The sequence below is a fragment of the Melanerpes formicivorus genome, unplaced genomic scaffold (assembly GCF_026170545.1).
Source record: "Melanerpes formicivorus ecotype bairdi unplaced genomic scaffold, bMelFor1.0.p_v2 SCAF_24, whole genome shotgun sequence".
NCBI classification, from domain to species: Eukaryota; Metazoa; Chordata; class Aves; order Piciformes; family Picidae; genus Melanerpes; species Melanerpes formicivorus.
Genome location: NW_027142376.1, coordinates 12,300,953 through 12,328,931, shown reverse-complemented (window position 1 = coordinate 12,328,931; position 27,979 = coordinate 12,300,953). Strand labels below are relative to the sequence as shown.

General features: G+C 41.6%; 1 protein-coding gene and 1 long non-coding RNA gene across 2 annotated transcripts; one reads left to right on the top strand and one right to left on the bottom strand.

The window, feature by feature from the left end:
- The first annotated feature begins 109 nt into the window (after positions 1–109).
- Positions 110–27,979, top strand: DYNC1LI1 (dynein cytoplasmic 1 light intermediate chain 1). Its single transcript, XM_068152924.1, has 13 exons — positions 110–318; positions 623–696; positions 9,443–9,559; positions 10,935–11,165; positions 14,934–15,103; positions 16,336–16,429; positions 19,271–19,406; positions 19,769–19,880; positions 22,107–22,166; positions 22,291–22,335; positions 23,605–23,725; positions 23,871–24,029; positions 27,028–27,979. The coding sequence occupies exons 1-13, from the start codon at positions 158–160 to the stop codon at positions 27,138–27,140; spliced, it is 1,593 nt and encodes a 530-aa protein (XP_068009025.1). The 5' UTR covers positions 110–157; the 3' UTR covers positions 27,141–27,979.
- LOC137448402 (uncharacterized) lies at positions 8,894–23,703 on the bottom strand. Its single transcript, XR_010989069.1, has 4 exons — positions 23,510–23,703; positions 23,079–23,255; positions 16,681–16,733; positions 8,894–8,980 (listed from the first exon to the last, which is right to left on the bottom strand). It is a non-coding gene; the product is annotated as an uncharacterized lncRNA (long non-coding RNA).

Here is a 27,979-nt window from a genome sequence, read left to right as displayed (position 1 = left end):
GGCTGTAACGCGGGAAGCAGCCGCGGACGGGACGCCGGCGGCGGCCGCGGCAGGCCCCGCCCCCCGACCTTCCAACATCCGGGTTCCTGCCAGCCGCTGCCGCGCCGCCGCCCGCTCCGTGTCAGGGAGGCGGCGGGGCAGGGAGGAGACAGCGAAGATGGCGGCGGCGGTGGGGAGAGCCGGTTCCTTTAGCTCCTCTTCGTCCGGGCTCGGTTCGGCTGTTGCTTTTTCCTCTTCTTCGTCCGCCGCTACGGCCACAACCAACAACAACGCGGAGCTGCGGGCAGGCGGCGACGAGGACGATGGGCAGAACCTCTGGTAACCGCCCACCCCACCCCGTGGCCGGGGACCTGGGCGCGCTGGCCGTTACTGCCGTCGCGGCGACTCCTCAGCCGGCGGGGACGGCGGGGGGAGAGCTAGCTAATCCCCGCGCCTGGCGCTCAGTCCCTCTCGGGCAGCGAGATGGGGTGGGGGTGGGGGGCTCCTCCTCTTGGCCGTGGCAGCTGCTGCCCTGCCTTCCCTTCTCCATGCCTTCTCCTCCGCATATCTTCCCCCTGAGGAGGGTGGGGGACCGGGAGGAAGCGGTATCCCCTTCCTAAGCCTTGCCGTCTCTCCGCGCCAGGTCCTGCATCCTCAGTGAGGTGTCCACGCGCTCCCGCTCTAAGCTGCCATCGGGGAAGAACGTTCTCCTGCTGGGTGAGAAAACCATCCTGATCCCTTTCCATGCCTGGCACACAGCCTTGCTTCGTGACCCCCTCTTCGGCGTTTGGAGCGTGTCTTCCTTAGGGCCCGAATGCGGGGTTGGGGGCTGTGGGAGGGGTGATGGTGGCAAGATGCTGACTTAACCCTCTTGCGTTTTCCCTTGCGTGTTTTTTTCGTTAGTTTGGATATCCAGTATCCACAGATACTTTAGGTATCCCCTTTATCTTAGGTACCTGGCAATAATACCCAAACTGTCCGTTCCCCCTCCTAGCCCCTTAGGTAGAGGTGCCTTGGGAGGGTGGGTTTTATTGTCTTTCTTCCCTCGATGAGTGTGGACTTCGGGGTGCCTATGGGTCCTTCAGCCTTTTCTGAAACCCCCCTCGATCGTTCGACCGGCGCTGCTAGATGGTCCTTATGGTGTGTCATGCAAGCACAAAAATCGCTTCCGTGTCCCCGGGTATCAGTGAGGGCTGCTCCCTGTTGGCCGAAGGGCGGGGCAGGCTCTATGGGCGTGTTGGTTGTGTCCTGCCCACATGCACCGAGCTAGTCGGCAGCAATACCATCAGCAAGTTGTGCAGCAGCAGCGGCATCGGTTACTGCTGCTGCCTTTCATTGTGTCCTCTTATCTCCACCCAGTGCATTAGTCCAACCTTGCTTTTGACAAGCATGGGAAGTTAAAGGATGGGACTTTGGTATAGGGTGGTAATGAGAGACCCAGCTGTTACTCGGTGTTGATGGGGAAAAAAGAAAAATGATATGTCAAGCAAAATTTAAAACTTCATGGGGGAGGAGGAGGAGGTTTGGATGCTGTCAGATGTGTATGTACCTAGATATGTGTTATTACTGTCACTATCTTTATTAGTATGGTTTGTTGTTTTAGTTTTGGTTTGTTTTTTTCCTTACGGATAAATACTGTTACCAGTAGAGAATTTAATGAATCTGAGAGGATGGATTTATTAATTAGCTGCTGCTTCCCTCCTTTGCCAACCTCCCTGTCCCCAGAAAGACTGTGTATCAGTATTTGGAAACGTGGTTAAAACCGAGTACAAAGGTATTCATGTGTGCTGTCATCACACTATGATTGTATATAGAACTGTGATTTGTACTCTCATGGTGTTTTTAAGGTTAGATTGGGTTTTTTTCTTCCATGATTCTAAAGCAATCACTGTGAACCTTTCCTCCCTGTTTTGGTAAATCTGAGTGATGACTTAAAACTGACTATGAAGGAGAAAACTGCAAAGATGATAAGATGGTCTAGTCAGCCTGTTACAAGACTTGCTACCCTTTAATTTGTTCTTTTTCAGTTATGTAATTAAGTGGAATATTGAGATTTGAAAGTCTAGTAATATTGAGGAAGACTTCATCATGATAACTTTTTATCTAGTATTTTGAAGCTAAATTGGATGATTGGCTTTGAAGTTGGAAGATTCTTCTTCAAGCTGTGATCTTTGTCATGACTGCACTCTTGGTTTTCTTTTCCCTACATAGCCAGGCAGTCCTTAGTACTCAGTAACTGGAGCTTATGCTTCCTTCAGAACTAGAGAGGGCACTGTAAAATGTTTCCAAATGCTCATTTAGTTTGTGATGTTTAATCTGGTGTATACAGATTTTCTTTTTACCTGGTTATGTAGAGCTTTTAGAATGAGTTAATGTAACATTTGGTTTTCTGTTGTGACTGATGCATTTTTTAAAAGGCTTGCAGGTTTGTAGAAGAGATTCTAGTTCTTTCTTACAGATTGTGTTTTCTAGAAGGCTGTGGTGCAAGAAAAAAGTTTGGCATGTAGTTAGGAAAAAGAGCATCAGATCTGAGGGCTACTGATGAGGATCATGGCCACATGCTCTATGAGAATATCTAATCCATGTATGATGCTTCCTTGTTCACTGGCAAGTCATAATGCTGCTCACGAAGCACATTGGCACAGGAAATGGAGAAGTTTTAAGTATCCTGTGTTGGACAGACTCCATATGTGAAGTTTTGTTTTGTCTCTTCAGGCTTTTGATCTGTGTGTTTCTCTCTTATCTCTTGTTTATTCTATCTTTAAGCTTTGTTCCTTGAAATAGTTTTGTAGTAGCTGCTGTTGTTAATACAGATCACTTCTGGCCATGACTACCTTCAGACCACCATTCTTTAAGCAGGAGTTGTAAAAGCAGGAGTTGTAAAGCTGACCTGGATCTTGATGGTTTTCACTCATTTTGTGGCAGGCAAATATTTGCGGTGTGAACAGTTATATTAGTCAAAACATTCTAGCTGAGACATGGTATACACTGACAAATGAGTGCTTATTTTCAATGCAGACTGTGTTATAAAAAACCAAACCCCCTAAACTTCCAACCTTCCTCCTAAAAAAACCCCTCAGAACAAACCAAAACAAAAACCCAAAGCCCAACAACAACAGGGGAAAAAAAAAATCATTAAAACCAAAAAGGAAAGAGCAGACAGGAAAACCCACCGCTTAGTGCTTAGTGTTCTTTGGTTTGCAAGCACAAATTTTCACACACTTGTATGCCTAGTTGTTCTGGGAGCCTGGATATATCTGGCATGCTAGTTCTGCTCTTTCAGTATTTATTTTTAGCTGTGTTAACATCTTAGTTTTAAGAGCCTGGAAAGCAGTTCAAGACATCAAGAAATAACTAAAGGAAATTGGTTAATCTGTAGATAGGGCACATAGTTTTGTGCAGTGAAGGTTGACATATAATACTGGTAATTCTCTGCTCAAAATCAGCAAGTAAAAATGTTATCTCGCATAGTTCTTATTCTCTAAAATTGTTTCACAGGCATCTTCTCAGCAGCTGTTTGTTTTCTGAAGGCTTTAAACTTGGGTTGACAGCACATGATAGTATAAAAGCGTTTTTCTGTTCTTGTTTGAACTAGCAATAAAAATACAAGCTTTCCTAAACTTTTCTGTGAGGCAAGTATGCTCTGATTCCTAGGCAGTTCCGTCATACTGACCAGAGCTACCTCATTTACCAAACTGCACCAGCAGAAAGTGTAAGATGTTTCTGCTTTCTTAAGGACGCTGGGTGCCCTTGGTGACATTTCTGTCTACTTTCTGCAGATAACCAAAGAGAACGTGGGGTTTTTTGCTGATGTTGCTGGGTTGTTTTTTGGGGGTTGTTTGGGTTATTTTCCCTTCTGGACTGTCTCTTCTGCTCACTTGTGTAATAAAGGTAGCTGATCAGAGGAGATGCTTTGTCTTGAGTGTAGTGAGAAAACTGATGTTTAGAGCTAGGAGCTTTCTTGCTCATACCCCTCCTGATAATTAGATCTGAACCAGCAAGTGGGATAAAGGGAGCAGCTAAGAAGTCACCATTGCAGGTTGCAGATGGGGAATCTCTAGTACTATAGAATGTGCAAAGGATGGAATTCAGAGACCCAGACAAATAATTTCTCCAATAAACTGCCACATACATTCAGGCAGTAATGTTTGTTCAAAGCCATTCCAGGATGCACAACAAAACAGGCTCCCAGCTTGGAAGTGAACTGAATAGTTGCTTTCTATCTGGCTTTGTACTTCATACACTTCTCCATCTCTGAAGCATAGTAGATTCTTTGCCAGCAACTCTAATGATGTCAAACCATCAAGTAACACATGTAAGCCTTGCGCTGCACACTTACGCTTCTACTGAATCACTTCCATTTGGGGTTTTGTGCATTTTACTTCACTTGATGATAAAAGCTTTGAGTTTGGGTGGGCAGTGAGTGTTCAACTACCTTGTGCCCACATTTTCTCTTTACCCCAGACATCTCACTTTTCAAGGCCAGGCCTGTTTGTTTGAATCTTTGAGCTCTGCTCCTGTTCAGTGGCTGTCAGGATGCTTGAGAAGAGGCTTCCACAGTCTGCAGCTAACTTACAGGTATGCATTCTTGAGTGTACATGGATTGGGATGGCTGTTAATGTAGGAAATGGTACATCCTGAAGAGCAGTTTTAGCTTGCCACTTTCTTTTAGTGGACACATGGAATATAGTGAACTTCAGAATTAAATTCTTGTGTAGCAAATTGTCATGAGAGTACATAAAATAAACACAAAAGCTGCTTACTGCAATTTGTACTCAACACTACAAAGATTACTATTCCCCTTTATTTTTGCCTGTTCACATAGCTGCAAGTTTCACTGTGAGCATTTTGACATTACAGCTGATGAAATACTCCTGCATGGTACTGTCTAGATTGTTCATCTCAAATGTTTCTTAACTCCTTAGTACTGCAGAAGTTAAGTCAGATATCTTGTCTTCCTCCTCTTCAAACTTCTTCACCTTCTACAGGTGATGAAAGCCTTCCAAATGTAGCCAAGTTTTGTTTCTGCCAGTACAGCTGTACTTCTGAAGTGTCAGTTGTTTGGATGGGGCAGTGACTTAGACAAAACTCAGTACCCATGTGCTTGGTTCTAGTAGGAAGGAGGCTGTTAGGGCTATTCTCATTCTGGAAAGGCATCTTTGTCCTGTTTGATAAATCAGGTTTGGGTTTGATGACTTTGCTCTATGACATTTAAGTAAGGTAGATTGTGGAGTACTTCTTTTAACAGAAAAAAAATACTCTGTGTTTTTTTGCTAAAAATACAAGGTGCTGTGAGTTGTTGTACTGGGAAGCTGTCTTTTGTTTTGTAAAAACTATAGAGCTGGTTCACAAAAATATGCCTTTTGGGCTGGGGGGAGTAAAAAGGGGTAATTGGGACCTTTATCCCTAGTTTTGCTCGGCCTTGCTTGAACATGTATTTTAGAGATGAGTTGGGTTGTTTCCGTATTAAGCTGAATTTTAATTGATGAATTAAAAAGCAGGACACCCACCAAAAAAAAAAATCCATCAAGGAACCAGTAGTATTATAGATTACATACAGAGTGCATCCAGGGCATTTCAAAGAGCTATTGGGGGTGGGCAAAATCAGCCCTGATGGTAGGGAGGTAGACCAACAGAACTGATGGCACATGAGAAACATTAACTTTTTGTTTCTTTGCTATGTTTGAAACACACTTTGGAGAAACAATTTGAATAAAAAGCCAAACCCTCACATCTGTCCAGGAGAAAACACATTGATTGCTTTGCCAAGCACAGATTTCTGTGAGAAGTAAGAAATGCCTTGTTCGAAGGCCAGTGAAATCCTACTTCTGTTTTAATTTTCTAAATGGAAAGAAAGGTGGAAAAAGCCTGAGTAGTAAACATTCTTTATTTTAAAATGCTTAATGGAAATGATAGATAAGCTCTGTTATAGAGAGCCTAAATTCTCTCTAATGTGATAGTTTATGGTTGAACAGTTTAAGTAACAGTTCATAGATAAGTGCCTGCCTGCATTCACAGAAGGCAATTCATTCACCTCATTGCCCATTCTTCCCCCTGTGGGTGACCACTCTGCTAAATTCTGTATTGTAGCAGAACAGTTAGTGATACTTAATTTTCTGCTCAGTAAACATACTTTTTGCCTGGAGTAGTGAGAAAGGAGGTGGCTGTGCAGGGTTTTTATTATGGCTTCCCATGCCTTTGAGGGCATCAACAAGAAGGATGTCATCCAGCTCTGTTTTCTAGACAAAGTAGCACCTTGGACAGAGAAGCTTTGGTGAGCACAACCCCAAACTTGAGCTCATCAGTGAAGTGTAGCAGTGTGGGCATAAAGATGAAATGGCTTTTGTTTAGTTAAGACTTTCCATTTTGTTAACAAGACGGTGAAATACTGCCTGTAAACAGATTGGTTTGCCTTTGTTTCAACTGTATCCTAGCTTGACTTTTATGCAAAATTAAAGACTGAGAGAACTGGGGCTGTTTAGTCTTGAGAAGAAAAAGCTGAGAGATGATTTTATCAACATCTACAAATACCTGACAGGTGGGTGTCAAGATGAAGGTGCCAGGCTCTTTTTGGTGGTGCCCAGTGATAGGACAAGGAACAGCAGGTACAAGTGAGAACCCTGGAGGTATGGTCTCAAAATGTGGAGACACTTCTTTGTGGTGAAGGTGATGGAACACTGAACAGGCTACTCGGAGAGGTTGTGGAGTCTCCTGGATACTTTCAAAACCCACCTGGAAGGGTTCCTGTGCGGCCTCCCCAAGATGATCCTGCTTTGGCTGGAGGTTTGGACTTGATGATCTGTAGAAGTCCATTCCCAACCCCTAACATTCTGTGAAATATGTGTCCCTCTTTTACTGGTGTTCATCTTTGGTGTTCAGCACTGCTTGCTAGAAGCATTACTTTTGATTCCTCGCTGTAGTGTTAATGTCTAAGTGTAATTTCATGTAATGCAGAGCTTTAGTTCTTAAGGATTTACTCTGGAAAAAGGGGACCTTTTCTATTTCTTGCAAAAGAAGGATGCAGTATCTTAAATTCGCAATAATCTAGGCAGCTATTTTGCATCCTGGAAAATGAGTTGTCTCATTTGTAGTCTGGTTGGTGTATGCATTGCTAATGTGTTTTGGACCACTTGTCTGTAGTGTTTCTAACTGCTTTCTCCACAGATCTTTCAGTTTCTCTTTTGTCTTTTGCAAATTGTACAGTTCACTGCATTTACCTGAGTAATTAATGAAAGTAGTATCTGTCCCTTCAAACTTTGCTGATGCATCACTGGCTTTCCAGTGAATGATGAATGCCTCTCAATGCATGCAGTAACTTGTGTGCACCTACCTGATCTTGGTGTTTTGGAAGGGGTGGATATTTGCTAAGAAGATGGGAGTAGAAAACCTTCTATGCAGAACAGATTAAATGATTCCCTGATAGGAGGGTGAAATGATTGCTGTGTCCAAAGGTACTAATTGTACATCAAATCAACTTGTCGTATGCTGTACTGTTAAAATTTATTTTGGTGTAGGGTCTGAATGTAATTACTGGGAAACTTGGTGGGAAAATCAAAAGTCAGGTCTTAAGTTACCATAGGATATTAACTCAACAGTACTGAACTTCAGTTTACTTCAGGCATTTGGAAACAGGGGGATGGAGGGGAGATCAAAAAACAGGCAGCTGTGATAAGTAGAGGGCTTGTGGCACGTATATTTCAAGTTTGCCTGTATTGTTTAGCATGAGCACTTTCCACCAGTGGTTGCATAGATATTGGCACTTGTATAAATTTTGGACTGTTTAAATGTATCTTTTTTCACCTTTAGAACTTTCCATAACCTCAGATGTTTCTTAGACTTAAGTTGCAGTAACTTTTGCTAAGAACTGGCACATGTACTTTGCAGAAGACACTAACCTATCCCAGAGGAAAGAAGGGGCAGTCTTTATTGCCACCTGTGTGAAACAAATAAGTATGTGACAGAACTTGTCAGAACAGTTGTCTTCTAGATAAACTAAGAAAGATGTTGAGTGGGACATCTCTTTAAGAGGATTAACAAATTTGGGGTTGTCTTATCTTTTGAGTTGCCTTCTGGCACAATTTAATTCAAGTTGCCTGTTCAAAACTATCAAATACAGAATGAATCATACAGAAATTGTTGGCAAGAGGGAGAGCATCTTGCACAGCATAACTTGTCAGTGCAGCAGCTCATAGTCTCCCCACTTTTTTGTTGATGACAAACCGAGGAAGCTTGGATAAATACTTGGATGAAGGCAGAGGAGGAATTTTAGTTCATCTCTAGTGATGGAGCTTAAATTCTTTAGAATTTTTCTTAAAAGACTATTCTTTTAGTGAATAGAGAATAGCTGTGCTTTCCAATGTTTACTTAAAACTAGCCATAATTGTGTTCTAGATGCATCTTGATTTAATATAGTTAAGGAGCTAGCAAGCTCTTAACTGCTGAAAAAGTGAAACTGATAAAATATGTAGTCATCTTGGTAATGATATGTTGAGTAAATGCAAAGTCAGTCTATCAAAGCATGATTTTTCTGCTCTTTTCTGTGGTTGTATCTTTAGATTTTTAATGAAGCCTTAATATTGTCTATAAGATGAAGTTCAGTTCCCTTTAAAAAGACATAAAGAGGTTTTTCAAGAGGAGTTTCTGACAGTAGTTGAAATGTTTATGCTGTAAAGGTCACTGGATATCCAGGCTCTGTTTGGAGGGGAGAGAATAGGAGGCCTAGATTGCAGGCCTGTTACTACTGTGTGTGTATCCCAATAGAATAGAATAAACCAGGTTGGAAGAGACCTTCAAGATCATCGTGTCCAACCTATCACCCAACACCACCTAATCAACTAACCAATGTAACCAAGCACCCTGTCAAGTCTCCTCCTGAACACCTCCAGTGACGGCAACTCCACCACCTCCCCGGGCAGTCCATTCCAATGGGCAATCACTCTCTCTGTGTATTGTAAGGCATCAGGTTTACTGTTCATCTCCTGTTTTTAAGGTTTATTCAGATCTGTAAAAGATTCAAAGAAATCTATAAGGAAAGAGGTTTGCTTATTTGGCCTGGTGCTGTGTGCTTTTTTGATATAAGTGAGTTCTATTATCATATTCTTCTGATGGTAAGACAAGCTTACTGTGGCTTGACCTCTACTTCAGAAAGAGATTGTGAACCCTTTCTTGCATTTGAAAGACAAATTGTTTGAGGTGTTTACTCCTTAAGGAATCTTTTAAAACAAATAGGCCTGTTTCAGCTAGGATACTTAGTGGTATAATTGCACTTACCAATATTTAGAAATTAGATCTGAAACTGAGGCCTGCCCTTTGAACAGATGACTGAGTTGGGCAAAGTCTGTTACATGTCAAAACTTTGATGAGGTCAGTCAGCCTGTTAAGACACGTTTTCCTGCTTGCCCCAGGTGGTTTTTAATGTAACTGTGATTAAAGATTGAGTGGCATCTACCTCCTGTCTCTCTAGGTGAAGATGGAGCTGGTAAAACCAGCCTAATAGGAAAAATTCAAGGCATAGAGGAATACAAAAAAGGAAGAGGAATGGAGTATTTGTATTTAAACGTGCACGATGAAGATCGAGATGGTAAGTTTGTATTTTTTATGTCTTAAATCAGTTCAAAAGCAATGGCTCAGTTGTGTGATTTGGAATGCCATTGGGATGTTTCTCTTTCTTTATGAATTGCTTAGCCATGAGTGAGTGTATCATGAGTAAGTTTCTGAGTAGAATTCCTTTAGTAGATACAAAGAATTACCCCTTAAATGGCAGGGGAGGAGAGAAAACAGTCAAAAGAAAAAGCTGAAAATACCAGGGAGGCAATCTTAGCTGCAGCATTCTGAGTGGATGTATATTCCTCAGCCTAGAGGAAAAGATGCTTAGACTCTTTGCATCTTAATTATTTTAGCAAGTACTTATCTTTTTGAACATACAGAGAAACTGTTGCCTTGGTAGTATCACAGTCTGCAAGAATACATACCATGTACTGATGAATAAGAAAACGTGCACAATGCTAAAGGAGGTTGTTTAAAACATTTAAAAACAACAACAGAAAACCCCACAAAAGAAACCAAAGCACCAATCTAAGAACTTAGAGGAAGGAGGAATAAAATAGAATCTGTGTTTCATCTGGCTTGAGTTGGATTATGGCTAGGAGGTAAAAAAGATCAAACACTGAATACCTGCAGTTATGGAGTTGATAATTGATGCTTATCTATGGGCAAATAAGAGAAGGACACTGTAGAGCAGGGCACTGTAGAGGTGCAGTGAATTATCTGGAAACAATACTTAGAGTGTGTATGACACACTGAGAGCTGTGGGAGGAAAATGAGAATTCTTGTCTATACTATAAGAATATAGGTGGAAGGAAAACCAGAGAAAGTTGTCTGTCTCTTCTGAAATCACCTGCTTTCCTGATTGCCATCTCTGGCTATTGGTCTCAAAGGTTACTAGACCAGGGTTAAGAGGATTGGGATTTTGATCTAAATGTTTTCCTCAGAAGTTCTGTAACAAGTAATAAAAACTTACAAGAAGGCAAAGTGTAGTTGTGTTAAGCTATCTAATTCCAAATCAACAGCTCTTCATCTACTGCAGAAGTGTCTCTGGATATTGGAGTATGAGGTTTTGAGGGGGAAAAGGCAGTGGGGTGGTCTGTCTGTAAGGTGACTGCCCTTTTGCAAATATGAAGAATAATTTTCTTGTCCATCAAGCTCATCTAAATAATTTTAAAACTTGCAGTTCTGCTGCAGTTTTCTGAAGGGCCATGGTGCATTCTGCATTTTTAAAGTTCTATAGGCATATCACATTGGAGTTTTAAAAGGGAGACGGCAGCCTTTGAGAGCAAAGCAGACCAGAGGCTGAGAAGGGATGGCTGAATTCACTCAGTTCTCCCCTAATAGCTCTTACATATTGGACTGTTTGAAGTAAGTCTCAAAATCTTTTGCCTTTCTGTTTGTTGTTGTAGACCAAACAAGATGTAATGTGTGGATTTTGGATGGTGACCTATATCACAAAGGTCTTCTTAAATTTGCGATGGAGGCAAGCTCTCTAAAGGACACTCTAATTATGCTGGTAGTAGACATGTCTAGGCCTTGGACTGCACTGGATTCTTTACAGAAATGGGCAAGTGTTGTAAGAGAACATATTGACAAGTTAAAAATTCCTCCTGAAGAAATGAAAGAAATGGAACAAAAATGTGAGTATTCTGCAAATACATAGAAATCCCTTTGGATCAAACATGTTGAATGCTTTCTGCACCATTGAATCTCTCCATTGCAGTCTGTTGCATAACCTTAGAAGTTACCAAGCAAGTAAACCTTTAGATAAGACTCAGGTAGACATACAAAAAACACCAGTATTGCTTTCTAACAACTACCTTGAAGGGGTTAGCTGTCAGAACAAACATAGCTGAGTTGAATTTAGAGTCTTATAGATATTATTTAGGAAAGGTTTACCCAAGTGAAAAACCTTCCCCATTTATTTATTTTAACAGCAAATCACTGCATCAGCTTCTTAACTGTCCTGTACTTTGAGTCCAGAGAATATGGAACATGTTCTCTATCTACCAAAAGTGTAAATGTTGAAAGGATTCATGACAGGATGGTATTGTCTGGGCCTTTTCTACCTGAAGAGTTTTACCATGATTATTATTGACACTAATGCAGCTCTATGTTTTTGACATGGATGTGATATAGCTTTATCAATGTCTTGTCTTTTTAGTTTTAGGCATGCAGAACACAAAGATTTTTGCAGGATTCTTTAAACTGTCTGACCAAACTCAATAGCACCATAGCTCTGTATTACTTTTGGGCAGCCACTGTGTTTCCCTTAGTGTACTGAAACGTGAGTCTCTCCCATTCATCTCTCAGTGAATTACTACAAGGAAAAGCATTTAAGAAAGCTGTGTTAAGGTCAAACAGCATTACACTTCATTTACAAGTCTGAAGTGGCTTTCTAACTCATGTTCTTAAGCAACCAACTGCCACATTGTTGAAATAGCTTTTTCAGAAAGGCAGGTTGTAGCTGTCCTGTGATAAAGTAGCCCATTAAGTGACAGGTGTAGAAACTCTGGAAGGTGGGTTGGGGATTGGTGGTTGGTTTGTTTATCCTTTTAAGATAGAGAGGCTTCTAAGGAAAGATGCTTGAGAATCCTATCTTCCCCAGCAAGATCTTGTTTAGGAGGGACAAGCCAAGCTCTTCTGGGTGTGGGGTTTGGGTTTGGTTTTTGGAGGGGGGTGTGTTTGTGTATGTATGTATTAAACACCACTCTCCCCACCCCTAAACAGTTTCAGGATAGGATTTTACTGGCTGAAAGCAGTAAGAACACAGTATCTCTGTTATCAAAAAAGTGTGGGCTGGTAGTTTTGCTTCTTTAGTTGAATAGAATAGTGAAACTTTGCAAAAATCCAGACCATTTCAGTGATGAAGTGAGTCAAGAAAAATGAATAATCATTAAAACTTTTATCTGCTTTCTTGTTCTTTCATCATTTGGTCTGATTCTTACAGATGTTGCTGGTTTGTGTATTGGGTATAACGAGCCCTGGACACAGTCCAGATAGGATTGGAAGCTGGTTTTGTTTTGAGCCTCCTGTGATGTGGCTTCATGCATTGCTAGGCAGGCTGCAGCTTGTCACAGCCAAAGGGAGGAGGGAGAATTCTTACTTGCCTGACTTTTGGCAACATTGTCAGGATCAGTGCTCCTGAGTGGCTTGTGCAAGCTGATTAAATTTGCTAACGAGACTGACACCTACTGAGATTTTGTGTGTGTTTTCTGGAGATGCTGTGCTGTTTGTCTTCCAGTTCTAGCAACTCAACTTCACTCAAAGGTAGACCCTGTGAGGGTCTGGTATGGGAAGGCATAGCAGCTATTTGTGAAGGGTTGGAATAGCTCTTCCTGTTACTGAGTTTAGATGTGCCTAATGAAGCCTTGTGGCCTGGTCATTTTAATCCTGTCTCTAAGGAAAATCTGAGATTGTATTCTGTAATCTGTGAGCTATGATCAGTCCTTTTTACTGTTTTCTGTGCTTCTATAAAGATTAGTATGCTGTGATCATGCAGTGGGAATTTCAGGAATCCACTGGAGGGATTCTAGCACTGGGGTAGTGTGATTTTTATTTTAGCATGCGGTTACTCTGGAACAGACAGGGTGTTGTGTAGGAAAGATTCCTTTGAATGGTTGGTGTATCTTGGTGACAGCTCTGAGGCTAAAACAGTCAATTTGGGAGGCTTTCAGAAGGTCTCAGGCCAGACCAAAGTAGCATCATTCCCTGAATAAGACTGAGTTGAGTGTTCAAATAGAGATGATAATCTGCTTGTTGTTATTGTGAACTCCAAAATAGATAGAAAAGTTGAATAATCCTTTTTTCTCTAAGGTGTTGAAATAGTTCATAGCATGCATTTGGTTGAAAGGCACCTTTAAAGGTCATGTAGTTGAACCTCCCTGCAATAAGCAGGGCCATTCCCAACTAGGTCAGATTGCTCAGAGCCCCATCAAGCCTAACCTTGAATGTCTCCAGGAATGGGACCTCCACCACTTCTCTGTGTAACCTATTCTAGTCTTCCACGACTCTCATAGTAAACTTCTTTAATGTCCAGTCTAAATCTACCCTACTCTACCTGTAAAACCATTGCCCCTCATCTTATTGCTATATGGGCTTGTAAACAGTCCCTCCCCAGCTTTCTTGGCCGCTGCAAGGTCTCCTGGCTAAACAACCCCAATGCTATCAGCCTGTCTTTTCAGAAGAGGTGGGTGCTCCAGCCCTCTGATCACTTTAGTTGCCCTCCTCTAGACTCATTTCATCAGGTCCATGCCCTTTGTGTGTTGAGGGACCAAGAGTTAGACACAGTACCTCCAGGTGAGGTCCTACCAGAGCAGAGTGGCAGAATCTGTCTTGCTCTAATACAATTGATGTCTTTCTAGGCATAAATTCACAGGGCTTCAATCAGTTCAGTGAGGCTAGGGGTGGATTACCATCAATCAGGACAAAGCAGTGAGAATGTACCACAGTAGTTAGCTGCTAGTATGCATGATTCAGCTAAATAGTCTTGTCTTTTTTTTTTCCCTAATGTGAATCAGCCTGCATTACTCATGGAAGAGTAATCAGTGATGGGTTTTGGTAGAATCCTGTGTCTGCTGTGTTGAATATGAGACATGATGTGAAAGGTACAGGCATTTTATGCCTAACATTGCATCCCTGACTGTAGGAATACTGAGTGACCACACAGTAAGAGACTAGAGTGTATGCATCAGAACCTGGCAAGACTTGCACTTGTAACTTTATCTTTGTTCTAAGTCTGTTTAGCTAGGAGGTTAAGTAATTTTCTGACTTAACCTCCCAGCTAAATATTTAAGTAGTATCTGATTTATTTTAATAGCATATTAAGTATTTGGTATGCTCTTACCTAATTATAAAGACATTTAATAACTAATGTTTATGTGTTCTTTTTGTTTATTACTACTGTAGATTCACTGTACAGAGAGTGAGAACCACAGAATGTTAGGGGCTGGAAAGGACCTTGAGGCAAAAGGGGTTTCAGTGAAAACTGGCATATGGTAGCAGTTAAGTGATATGTATCAGGCTTAATTCTGTTCATTCTGACAAAATGTTCCACTAATTTTGCGAAGAATGATGCAAGGGAACTTGTGTCCTTTAGGAAATGTATCAAGCAGTAATAGTCAGTAGCAACTGCCTAGTAGTTTCATGATGATAAAAGAGAAATGGTTCAGTGCTGACCTATTGGACAGTTTTACCTAGTCCTGTTCTTCTGGCTGGCAAAGCAGAACTCAGACTTACTAGTTCTCTCATGTGATGCATAGAGAAAACAAATAGTCAGCACTTGGTGCATGCTTGGGGTTTTTTTCAACAAAAAGAAGCAGAAGTACTGCTAGAGATCAAGGGCAGAGGAAATCATTGTTGAAATAATAAAGTAGCTGATCTTTTAATATAACTTTTTTTACTTTCAGTGGTAAGAGACTTCCAGGAATATGTAGAACCAGGCGAGGATTTCCCAGCTTCTCCACAGAGAAGAAATACTTCATTACAGGAAGACAAAGATGACAGTGTGATTTTACCCCTGGGTGCAGATACACTAACATGTAACTTAGGCATTCCAGTAGTAGTAGTTTGTACAAAGGTTTGTTTCACGTTTTAGGTGTTTTGCATATTCTATTTAAGCAACTCTGTCAATTGTGGATTTGGGGTGGGAAACGCATGGCTCTTAAGTCACTCTGAATAGCTTGCATAAGAATTCTTTTGAAATGTGTAATATTGAAGGTTGATTATCTTGTGGAATCCCTTCTTGCATGTCATTTTGGGATTAGTTTTTCCTTCAGTTATACTAATCTTCAAGAAATTGAGAAATATCTCAGATGCAGTTTTGTTCACAGAAGTAAGCTTGTTAGTATCAAGAACTAGAGTTCACTCTCTCTCTCTCTCCACCATCTTCCTTACTTCCCAAATAGTGTTTGCAAAGTTTTTTTTACAATACTTGTACTCTTTGCCTGAAAACTAATACCTTTGAGTGATCTAGTTAGCAAAGTGCTACTGATTGAACTCTCCTCAGATCCTTAGGGTGTTTCTGTAGTCTGTTTTGGTTTCTGTTAGCTACGTAACCATATTCTTAGTCAAAAGAAAAAGATGTGCTTCTCTTGTGGCTTGGTTTGTTTTGATTCCCCCCCACCCTTGTCTCTTCAGTCCTCATTGCCATTAAGCATACCACACCTGCTGGCCCACAGTGAAAGAATAAACCCTTTTGATCCACATTCTGCTCCTTCACTGGAAGGCTAATATTTCATTTGAAAAACACTTTCCCCTGCCCCCGGCTTGTTCTCTATTATTCCTCTCTCCCTCCTGCCCTCACCCTCACCCTTTTGTTCCTCTTTTTTCTTTCTTTTTCCCTTTTTCCTCTCTGCTTCCATATTTCTTGCTTTTGCTTTCTTTTGCAAAAGGCTACTTAACTGCATAACACTATGTCCAGGGTGTGTAAAAAATATACACTGGGCAGAAACTGGTGGTGTCATTCAGTCTTCAGCAGAGCCCTTGAGTTGTTGCATTGAATGGGAGGAGAGTGAGTGAATGAATGAAAAATGGTAATCCCTTTAACTCCTGAGTTAGTATGGACAACAGTACATGCACATCAAATTGGCTCTTTGGGTGCTGGGGTTTTTCAGTTTTGTAGGGTGGGTTGGTTGGTTTTTTTTAAGGGCTCAGTTATGCTTCTAAACTATCTTAGTAGGTTTTTGTGTTTTATCTGTACCACCTGCTCCAGTCCATCCCCCTTGCCCAAATGTGAAGTGGATGTGTAGCAGCAGTGCAATTCCACAGATAACTGAAAGTGCCATATTAATTTTGTGTTTGTTTTGACAGTGTGATGCCATCAGCATTCTGGAAAAAGAGCATGACTACAGGGATGAACACTTTGACTTCATTCAGTCACATATCAGACAGTTTTGCTTACAATGTATCCTTTAACATAAAGATGATAATGACTCAGTTAAATCTTTGCATTAATTGTGACCAGCCTGAAAGAACATTTGCATCTCTACCACAGCAGTATACAACTGCTTCAGCTACCTCTGCAGATAATGTTGACTTAAACTTTCCTGTTTGCTTTCTTTCTTTTGTTTCTTGTTATTCTCTCTCTCTGTCTTTCTTTTTTTAATTGTTGCAAGACTTTATCTTTTCCCCTTTACCATGAATTTCTTCACTTACCTTCATTCCTAGGAGTCAGTATGTAAGTTAGGACATCTTAGCTGACAAGCTCCCTAAAATAACAAGAAGATAAGCCATTTTAGTACGGGCTTGCTTCAGATGCATGTAACAGATGCTACTCCTTTTCTGACCCAAATATGCAGTCTGTTTAGTGCTCAGTAATTCCACAGGATGAGGTAGTGAGGGAAGGAAGGAAGGGTGTGTTTCTGTAGGAAGGGTCCGCTTGCTGCGTTTGTGTTGGTGCAGAAAATGCACATGAGCTGTAACTTTGCTGCCCAAGGAGGTGGTGGAGTCACCATCACTGGAGGTGCGCAGGAGGAGACTTGATAGGGTGCTTGGTGCCATGGGTTAGTTGATTAGGTGGTGTTGGGTGATAGATGGGACACGATGATCTTGAAGGTCTCTTCCAACCTGGTTTATTCTATTCTAAATAGTCTTTAGTGTTGTTTAGTCAGGCATACTTGGAATCTAGAGCTTAGATGCCAGCAGTACACCAGCATTGTGTTGTCATCGTTTGTGCTGCTGCATTGGTTAGGCTGCACCTTGAGTACTGCGTCCAGTTCTGGGCCCCTCAGTTTAAGAAGGACATCGAAACACTTGAGCGTGTCCAGAGAAGGGCAACAAGGCTGGGGAGAGGCCTTGAGCACAGCCCTGTGAGGAGAGGCTGAGGGAGCTGGGATTGTTTAGCCTGGAGAAGAGGAGGCTCAGGGGAGACTTCATTGCTCTCTACAACTACCTGAAAGGTGGTTGTAGCCAGGAAGGGGTTGGCCTCTTCTCCCAGGCAACCAGCACCAGAACAAGAGGACACAGTCTCAAGCTGCGCCAGGGGAGGTTTAGACTTGAGGTGAGGAGAAAGTTCTTCACCAAGCGAGTTGTTCGTCATTGGAATGTGCTGCCCTGGGAGGTGGTGGAGTCACCGTCCCTGGAGGTGTTCAAGAGGGGATTGGACGTGGCACTTGGTGCCATGGTCTAGTCATGGGGTCTGTGTTTACAGGTTGGATTCAATGATCCTTGAGGTCTCTTCCAACCTTAGTTATACTGTGATAAAGGGAAGTTTAAATACTGTTGGAAAGACAGCAGTTAACAAATGGGAAGATCAGTTCAAGAATCTGATACCTCAGTTGAGTACCAAGATGGCATGTCCTTCAAAAGGCTTTGAGAACCTAACTTTTTGAAAAGGAATTATGGGTAATTGTAATAAGTCTTGTCAGTGAAGTCTTCTGAATTTGAATAGTAGAATAGATTAATACAGGTTGCCTGTGCCATGTACAACTTGGAATTCTAATCCACCTTCACTATGTGAGTAATGGATCCTACTATTTAGCTTATTCCAGAGCTTGAATTGCATGCATGTAGAAATAAATTAGGGGAGTTGGTATTTTTATAAACAAAGTAGTAATTACTTCAAAACTTCCCTGTCTGCTTTTAATCCTGGGCATAACCTGTGTTAATTTGATACTTAACCTGTGTTAATTTGATACTTAACCATGCTGGAATACAAAGAAAATCTCTTGGTCTTTTAGTGAGTGATAGCCAGCACAACTCATTTGCCTTCATTTCATTCAAAAGTAGATTGCTGTATAATGAACAAATGAGCTACCCTAATGTTAACAGTTTGAAGGGGGAACTTTAGCCTAGTTCCTGACTGCAAGGACTGAAAGTAAAATAATTACCATTGGATACAAAAGAAAAATAATAAGGTCTATATACTTCATTGGCTTGCTAATGGGGATGTAGAGTAGTGGCATAAACAGTCCTTGCCCTTTTCTTCTCCTGTTGCTTCTGCTTGCAACTTGCTTGCTCTCTCCCCTCTGTGGCCTTGCTAGGATATCTCTTTCGACTACTGTGTGAGGTAACAGAAAGGAGGGAGAGAGTGGGGGAGGAAGGGAATGGGTTCCCTGGATCTGTCCAGAGGGATTCTGAGGAGTTTTTGTGTTGTTTATAAACTGTAAATATATATATATGTATGTATGTTGTAGAAATCTATTGTGTATTTTGTACGTATCGATTGCATTTCATATGTCTACATTGTAGTTTGTGTGTAAATATTTCTTTGTTTGCTTCCATCCCAAACTGAGCTAGGCTGTCAATTTTATTTTGAGGGTAGTTTTCCCCAAATTAGATGGGGGGGGGGTGTGTAATTTCAACCCACCACACCTAATTAAAACACCCAAGTAGAGAAATGAAAGATCTTTAGCATTTTTAAAGCTACCCAGTGTCCTACCTAGCTACCTACCTGCTGTAGTGTCTGTGTTGCAGGATGGGGTAATGACAAGATACCAAGATATGCCATCAAGATTTATGTTTACTAAAAGAAGGAAGTTTTGAAGATGTTGTAGTGAAGCAGTTGGTATTGTGAGCTTTGACAGTGAGTAAAGCCTGGACTTTGTAAGGAACAGCTGAACTGGCCAAAAACAGACACAGAAAGAAAGATTTAAATTACTAAATAGCTTCATAAAAATACAAGTGTTGGGAGGTGTTTGAGTTACTTGCTTTTGTATTCTACAAAGTAGATAAACTTTAACAAAGAGGTCATTTGGATATCTCTTGCCATCTGCTAAACTGAGTTTTCTTTAACAAGTTTATTCAGATGGGGCAGCTCTTATTTACACTTCAGTAAAGGAGAACAAAAACATTGATCTAGTGTATAAATATATTGTCCAGAAGTTGTATGGTTTTCCCTTCAACGTTCCAGCTGTTGTTGTGGAAAAAGATGCAGTATTTATGTAAGTTATCTGCATTGTTCTGTGTATGCAACTACAAAATGTCTTTGTGTGAGACTGTAAAACAGCATTTAGAGCCTTTTCTGTTTATGCTTTTTGAACTTTTCTGTTACCTTCTCATGAGCTGGAGTTTGGGAAGTGTCAGTGGACTGAGACTATGAATACTTAACAGCCACAAAGCAAAATGTTAAACCCAGAGATTTTGCTCTTCTCTCTAACTAGTTGTGCTGATCACTAACTGGCTTGCACGGGAGAACCGAAGCCATGACAGCTTTACTGGCTTTCAGTTCTGTGCAGTTCAGGACTGCATACAGAAATAACCTGAAATATCACTAGAATTTAAAGCCAAACAATCCTTTATCTAGTCCTGCAGGTTGGGATAATGACAAGAAGATAGGAATATTGCACGAGAACTTTCAGACACTCAAAGCAGAAGACAGCTTTGAAGATATCATAACAAAACCACCAGTCAGAAAGGTAAACTGAGATACTTCACTTTTTTGACTGTCACCTTCTTATTTATTTACCTTTCAGTTTTTGACCATTTCTTTTTCAGAGACTTTGCTTCCAGTTTATCTAAACCCTGTAAAGCTTTTTCTTGTTTTGTCTGCTTTGTTCTCGATGTTCTTCTTTAGTTACCAAAAAAACCCCAAAACATTATGGATTTTTGTGCTGCACAGCTCTTCTCCAGCTTACACTGTTGGGTTTTTTTCTGCTGCTGTTGAAGTGTTCAAGACTACAAGCATACCTCTTGTGCTTTTAATACATACTTGATATTGAAAAGTCTGTGTCATTTAACCAACATTTAACTGTTGGTCAAATTTGGTTAGCATTTTTAATAACACTCCATTTTGCACAGAGTTGCTTGTAACTTCACTGGAGGTGTTTAAGAAGAGGCTGCATGAGGTACTTGGTGCCGTGGTTTGGTTGATTAGATGGTGTTGGGTGATAGGTTGGGTTTGATGATCTCAAAGGTCTTTTCCAACCTGGTTCATTCTATTCTATTCATAATGCTTTCTGTTGGAGTACTTAAAATAAAAAAGCTTGAGACAGTGTCAAATCAAAAATAGGTGAAAACAAGCTCTGCATATATTCCACATATTTTCTTTCTCACACCATTTAACAGAAGGCTTTGACTGAACTACCTGAGAACATGTGCCAGGTTGTTGGGAAAAACAACAAAGCAATGGAAGCAGCAGTGGAGCCCATGTGTATAGAAGTGGCTTTTCCTAATAAAGCTAAGAATTTGGGACTGATCAGATTTCCAAGTATGAATTATTTTAGCTGAGAAAAATAATACTGTGTCCTTTCTCCAATCTCTGGGGGGAAAAAATCAAGACAGCTATAGTACAGTGTTGAATGTGTCCAAGGAATATATAACTGGCAAATATTTTTTGCATGCTTATAAACTTCAGGCCTGGCTTATGAACTTTGATACTGATATTTACTGTGCTTGTTTTTGCAAAGTTTCTGTGGTGGGCTAATTTGGAGGGACAGTGCTTGCAATTGGATTTACAGACTAGGATATGGGATGCCTTTGTGCAGTTTATACACTAGTGTGCAATGCAGCTGTAGTTATTCAAAACATGCCAAGGTGGGGCCTTGATAAATTGAGAGGTAGAATAGAATTAACCAGGTTGGAAAAGACCTTCAAGATCATCAAGTCCAACCTGTCAACCAACACCATCTAATCAACTAAACCATGGCACCAAGCACCCCATCCAGTCTTTCCTTAAACACCTCCAGTGATGGTGACTCCACCACCTCCCTGGGCAGCCCATTCCAATGGGCAATCACGCTTTCTGTGAAGAACTTCTTCCTAACATCCAGCCTAAACCTCCCCTGGCACAGCTTGAGACTGTGTCTTCTTGTTCTGTCATTGGTTGCCTGGGAGAAGAGAGCAACCCCCACCTGGCTACAACCTCCCTTCAGGTAGTTGTAGACAGCAACAAGGTCTCCCCTGAGACGACTCTTCTTCAGGCTAAGCAACCCCAGCTCCCTCAGCCTCTCCTCATAGGGCTTGTGCTTCAAACCCCTCCCCAGCTTTGTTGCCCTTCTCTGGACACGTTCCAGCATCTCAACATCTTTCCTGAACTGAGGAGCCCAGAACTGGACACAGTACTCAAGGTGTGGCCTAACCAGTGCTGAGTACAGGGCACAATGAATTCCCTGATCCTGCTGGCTACACTATTCATGATACAGGCCAGGATGCCATTGGCCTTCTTGGCCCCCTGGGCACACTGCTGGCTCATGTTCAGCCTACCATTGACCAGTACCCCCAGGTCCCTCTCTGTTTGGGAGCTCTCCAGCCACTCTGACCCCAGCCTGTAGCACTGCATGGGGTTGTTGTGGCCAATGTGTAGATGTGAGCATGCTGCAGAGTTTGTGCATATGTGAATGATCCTGAGACTCCTGAATGTGCCTTGTAACCATTTACTTTGTTCTTCTTTTACTGAACTGATGTAATGAGTCTTCCTGCATCTAGAGACTTGTGTGTGCCAGGTCAAGGCAGTTAATGATACTTCAATTTCTCTTCTAATTAACTTAGTTTAAATGGAATCATAAGGTAGAAGTCTTAAATATAGAACATACGTTCTTCAGTCAACATAGCATTTTACACATTTACTTCATTACTGAATGCCTTGGTCACATTCACCATGACATTCTTTCAGTCAAAACAATGTCAATGTTTTTGTGTTGCAGTTTGTTCATGAAAAAGAAATTGTAGCAGAAGATGACCAAGTGTTTCTTATGAAGCAGCAGGTAATTGTCTGTCTGTAAAAGCAGCAGCTGGTGTTTCATTTAACACCATTTTCAAGAATGCTTGGGTATGTTACTGATCACTGTCATATCTAACACTACATGGATTTGTTTGGGTTTTTTGCAGTCCCAGCTGGCGAAACAACCACCTACTGCTGCAGGAAGGCCAGTGGTTAGTAATAAAAATATTGAATATCATCATTTGAAAATGACTCACTTCCATATATTTGGAGGGTTGCTTTTTAGGGTGGTTTTTGGTTGTTTGGTGGCTTGGGTTTTGGGGCCTACAGGAAGGCTGGGGAGGGACTGCTCAGGATATCAGGTAGTGATAAGACTAGGGGGAATGGAATGAAGCTGGAGGTGGGGAGGTTCAGGCTGGATGTGAGGAGGAGATTCTTCACCATGAGAGTGGTGAAGCACTGGAATGGGTTGTCCAGGGAGGTGGTTGAGGCCCTGTCCCTGAAGGTGTGTAAGAGCAGGCTGGAGGAGGTTCTGTCCAGCCTGATCTAGTGTGGGGTGTCCCTGCCCATGGCAGGGGGGTTGGAACTAGATGCCCCTTGTGGTCCCTTCCAACCCTGACTGATACTATGAAAATTATGACACTTCACAGCTAGTCATGACAACTTGTATTGACAGCAAGGGCTACATGTCATGGCTTTACTTTTCATGTGCTAGAATGCATCTAAACAGCTAGTTGACTCCCCTTTCTGTCCCAAGAGTGTGCCAGGGAACAAACTATGTTGTCTGAATTGAATTGCATTGAGTTTTATATCCTAAATTTGCCACTGTTCCTCTAGTATTATTAAGTGCTTGGCTTAAAAACAAGCTCAAATGGAAACAATGCCATCATCTCTATTTAAAATAGAAATAAAATAGCCAGATGGGGAGCATGGGACCTTATAAAGGTAGCTTTACCTTTTTAGATGACCTGACAACATGACTTGTTTTCCTTGAAGCAATGGATGTGATTTTGTCTCCTGGGCTGCATTTAGTCCTTTCCACAGTACTGGTGGCATGCACTGTCTTCACAAGAAACTTGATGTAGTTCCTCTATGATCCTGATCCATGTTTTCATTATGGTCAGAAGCATTACTGTGCAACAGATGGATTTTCAAGTTTCTCATTAGGATAAAATGAAAAAGCTTCATTATGCTTTAATTGTACTACAATTAATATTTTTAGGAACATTACACAAGTGTAGGGAAAAAAAACCAACCTTGTACACAGTGAGCAAAAACTAATTTTGTGTCATTTCAGTGGCATGGGATAGTACATTCTTTAAAACATAAAAAAACCCCAAACCAGTTTGAATTGTGAGAAACAGCAACATGCTTCACTTCATGTACCTTTGCAGCACACAGTTGAATTCCATAGAAGGTTGGCCACTTCAGGGGGTTGGGGTTTGGTTGGTTGCCCTTTGTTGATTTTCTTTCCTCCACAGGATGCCTCTCCGAGAGTTCCTGGTGGGTCTCCAAGGACACCAAATAGATCTGTAACATCAAACGTTGCCAGTGTTACACCTATCCCTACTGGGTCAAAAAAAATTGATCCCAATATGAAAGGTACCTTTTCTTATGTGAGCACAAATGCAACTGGGAAAGTAGGAGAGCTGCTTTGCCTCCTTTCTTTGAGATGCTTATTTAGAGCAATTAATATGCCTAATCAATATTTACTTAGAAACTCTCTTTTGTTTTGGTTTTGTTGTAGCTGGAGCTACTAGTGAAGGAGTCCTGGCTAACTTCTTTAATAGTCTCCTGAGCAAGAAAACTGGTTCCCCTGGTGGCCCTGGTGGTGTGGGTGGCAGTCCAGGAGGAGGTGGCACTGGAGGTGCGGGCAGCAACTTACCACCATCAGCAAAAAAGTCAGGTATGGTTAATAGATAACAATCCATAACTCCCAAATTGAACTCTTAGTAGCATAATTTATCAGACATACTGTATTTTACAGTGTTTCATTGGATGTGTTTTTTGCTTTTATTTCCACAGCAGGTTAGTACTGCCTTTTAGGGCTTTCAGAGGATCAAAGAAAAACTTTAATTGTAGCTGTTTATACATGAGTTGTTCTTCTTTTTTGTCCTGCGTTCCCCATCACCCCAACAAAATGGTTTTAAGCCCCTTTTAATATTATTCAGATATACTGGAACTGAATTTCAAGTTGTTTGTGTTCTTTTTAGCAATACCATCAGTATTAAGATAATGTAAAATTTTCTTTTGCTAGTGATCTAGTTCTGATGTAATGAAGGCTTAGAGTTTGGGGACAGCCTGTAAAATCACTTCTGTATTTTCTGTTGATAGCCTTTTTTTATATGATGTGATTAATAAGTGGTAGTAATCTAAAAATGTCTAATAGTGGCTGCTCTAAAGCTAGATGCAAGACTACTCTGGTGCTTCTTGCTATTCCAGATTAAAATGTTTCTGTATTACTTTAGAGCATACCTACCCAGACATCTTCCCTCCCAGCTTCCCCAGAGGTTAGTAATCACACAGAGAGAATCACATGGAATGCATCAGGTTGGAAGGGACCCTCAAAGGTCATCTTCTCCAACCCCCCTGCAGTGAGCAGGGACATCTCCAACTAGATCAGGTGTGCTTAGGTGAGAATGCTGGTGTTCCATTGATGACATTAGTGTCTACTTTTATGTAGTAAGAGAAAGGAAGATAATTCCTGTTAATCTTTTGTGTAGACAGACCCTGATTTTTATTTTATTTTTCTTTTAAACATGTGGGCACTTCCCTTTTCTCAGTGCACAGCTTAGCTGGCTAAGCAAAGTTTACAAGTACTTCCCAATATGCTGCAGGCAAAGTCAGCAGTGCTACTTTGAAGAGCAAACGGCGGTAGTACGAACATGTGCAGCTCAGGCAATCTGAGGTGCAGAGAGCACCCACTGGGGATTGGCTGGCAGCGTGCTTGGGCAATGCCAGGCAGATGGAGGCAGTGCTCCAGAAATTTCCTGTGTCCAGGGCCATGGCAGAAACTTCATGAACAGAATCAGACTATTAAAGGAGAAAAAAAATGCTCACAGAAATTTCACAGTAGGCAACACTAACAGGTGAGGGTGCAGCCAGTTTACCATTGCAAAGGACTCGTTTTTCAAGGAGTTACATGAATGCAAATAGTATCAGAGTATCAGTCAGGGTTGGAAGGGACCACAAGGATCATCTAGTTCCAACCCCCCTGCCATGGGCAGGGACACCTCACACTAGATCAGGCTGGCCAGGGCCTCATCCAGCCTGGGCTTAAACACCCCCAGGGATGGTGCCCCAACCACCTCCCTGGACAACCCATTCCAGTGCTTCACCACTCTCATGGGGAAGAACCTCCTCCTCACATCCAGCCTGAATCTCCCCACCTCCAGCTTCATTCCATTCCCCCTAGTCCTATCACTGCCTGATATCCTGAGAAGTCCCTCCCCAGCCTTCCTGTAGGTTGGCTGGGATTTAGATGTGGCCTCTTCACCTTCCCCAGTATTTGACTTGTTTAGTGTTATTTGTTGCACTCATTCTTCAAATCTGAAAACTGTCAAGACAATAGTTTGGGATTTGAGAATGCCTTTTCTCCTCAGCAGCTGTGGGAAATCCCTCTGCTTGTTAGCTGGAATATTAGCTGCTTTGATTCTAATACAGCAATAGCATTCATGAAAGTATTGGAGGAGCAGCATCATACCTCTGCCAAAAATTGCTTTGTGGGTAGTTCCTGTTAATTTGCCTCTTCAGAAAGGATGCTGGGGCACTGCTAAAACTACATGTGTGTCAGTTTTCCTTTAGAGCCTGGGATACTATACACACTTGTCATTGCTTTAAACTCTGATACACTTGCACTGCATCTTCCTTGAGACACTTGAAGGCGTCCAAAGAAGGGCAACAAGGCTGGGGAGAGGCCTTGAGCACAGCCCTATGAGGAGAGGCTGAGGGAGCTGGGATTGTTTGGCTTGGAGAGGAGGAGGCTCAGGGGTGAACCTCATTGCCCTCTACAACTGCCTGAAAGGTGGTTGTAGCCAGGAAGGGGTTGGCCTCTTCTCCCTGGCAACCAGCACCAGAACAAGAGGACACAGTCTCAAGCTGTGCCAGGGGAAGTTTAGGCTGGAGGTGAGGAGAAAGTTCTTCACCGAGAGAGTCATTCGTCATTGGAATGTGCTGCCTGGGGAGATGGTGGAGTCACCATCCCTGGAGGTGTTCAAGAGGAGATTGGATGTGGCAGTTGGTGCCATGGTCTAGTCATGAGGTTTGTGGTGACAGGTTGGACTCGATGATCCTCGAGGTCTCTTCCAACCTTGGCGATACTGTGCTACTGTGATTCTTGTGATAGAACATGGGAGGATAGGAACTAGGCTGGGGAGTAAAATAAAGGGGGGTTGATATTTCAGGATCAGGTTTAAGTGTGACTCCACAAATGTTTGTGCCCTTCCATGTTAGGGAGGAGGTAAGCAGGTGAGGGAAGAAATGGATTTGTCATCTGCAGGTCTGTGTGCTCCCATGAGCAGGGTTTGGTTTATGTTGACCAAGTACGTAGCAGTGACTCAGCTAGTCTGTGATGAAACCCCGCATTCAGAATTACTGAAAATATATATGATGCAGAAAATGGTGTAGAAATATTCATAACTCCTAGCCTTAATGGACTTCTCTGTGTTTTGTACTTGACATGAATTCTTCATATGCTAACAACATGTAGTTCTGGAAGTTTCTTTGAGAAATTGGAAATATGGAAGGAAGTGACTTTCTGCTTCCTGTTCCTTTGGGGTTTGGCCTTTGCAAAGTATGCAGTAGCAATTTGTAGGACTTGTCTGGTTTGAGAATTAAAGCTACTTAGAAGCTTTCCCAAAACTGATTGATAAACATGCCTGAACGTTTGTGCATGTATTTTGTAGGTCAGAAGCCAGTCCTAACAGATGTTCAGGCAGAACTGGACAGAATTTCACGAAAACCTGAAATGGTCTCTCCTACAACACCTGCATCTCACACAGAAGGTGAAGCATCCTGAAGACACCAAATAAAACCAATTGTTCACTTTTCTGGGATAAGTCAAACTTGCCTCTGCCTATTCCTTCAGTGACTGGAACTAAAGAACCGAGCTATCTTTCAGAACACAAACAGTTGATGTTTATCTCTTTCTTATGTGTTGCCCAGCTTTACAAAAGGGAGCTGTACAGATGGAAAACGGTTCTCACATCCTGTAGGAGTACTGCTCAGTGCAAGAATAGTAAATTAACCTTTTTTTTTTCTGGGTTTTGTTGAAAAGTCAGTGTCATTCTGTAAAATTGCAAGTCTATCCACTTAAGTTATAGGGGTTGCTTAGAGCAGGAAAACTGGTATGCACCACAGGCACTTAATTTATATTGATTTCCCAACCTGTTAGGCAAGTTTAATAACTATCTTTAAATAGATGAACCTCTACAGAAGAGAACTACTGCTAATTATTGGAAGACAAAATTAACTACACCAAGCTGTAACAACAGCAGACTCCAATTGTACTTGAACGTTTCATTTGGGATATGGTTAACAAAAACCTGTTTGATCTCCACTGAGATTTAGAATGCATTCAAAAACCCATGCAAAAATCCATTCCAGGCACAAGACTAAATTAGTGAACACTGTGGGGGGTGGGGGGAGGTTTCCCATTGATTAATTTCAGACACTGAATGACAGATGTATAAAGACAAAGCAGAGGTTAAATGTACAGATTATCAGTATCCAGATTTGTCTATATATATGGCTCAGCCTTAAGGTCCCCCACTGTTTCCCACATGAGTTATGGTTTAAAATTGGTCATCAAAACTGTAATCAGTAAATAAAGTATTCTCTGCATTCAAATTTAAATAA

What these genes read in the sequence shown, in the direction of transcription:
- DYNC1LI1 (XM_068152924.1), top strand. Translation starts at nt 158, where the DNA reads ATGGCGGCGGCGGTGGGGAGAGCCGGTTCCTTTAGCTCCTCTTCGTCC. An exon ending in GAAGAACGTTCTCCTGCTGG is followed by an intron (nt 697 to 9,442) that starts GTGAGAAAACCA and finishes CTGTCTCTCTAG; the next exon opens with GTGAAGATGGAGCTGGTAAA. An exon ending in GCACGATGAAGATCGAGATG is followed by an intron (nt 9,560 to 10,934) that starts GTAAGTTTGTAT and finishes TTGTTGTTGTAG; the next exon opens with ACCAAACAAGATGTAATGTG.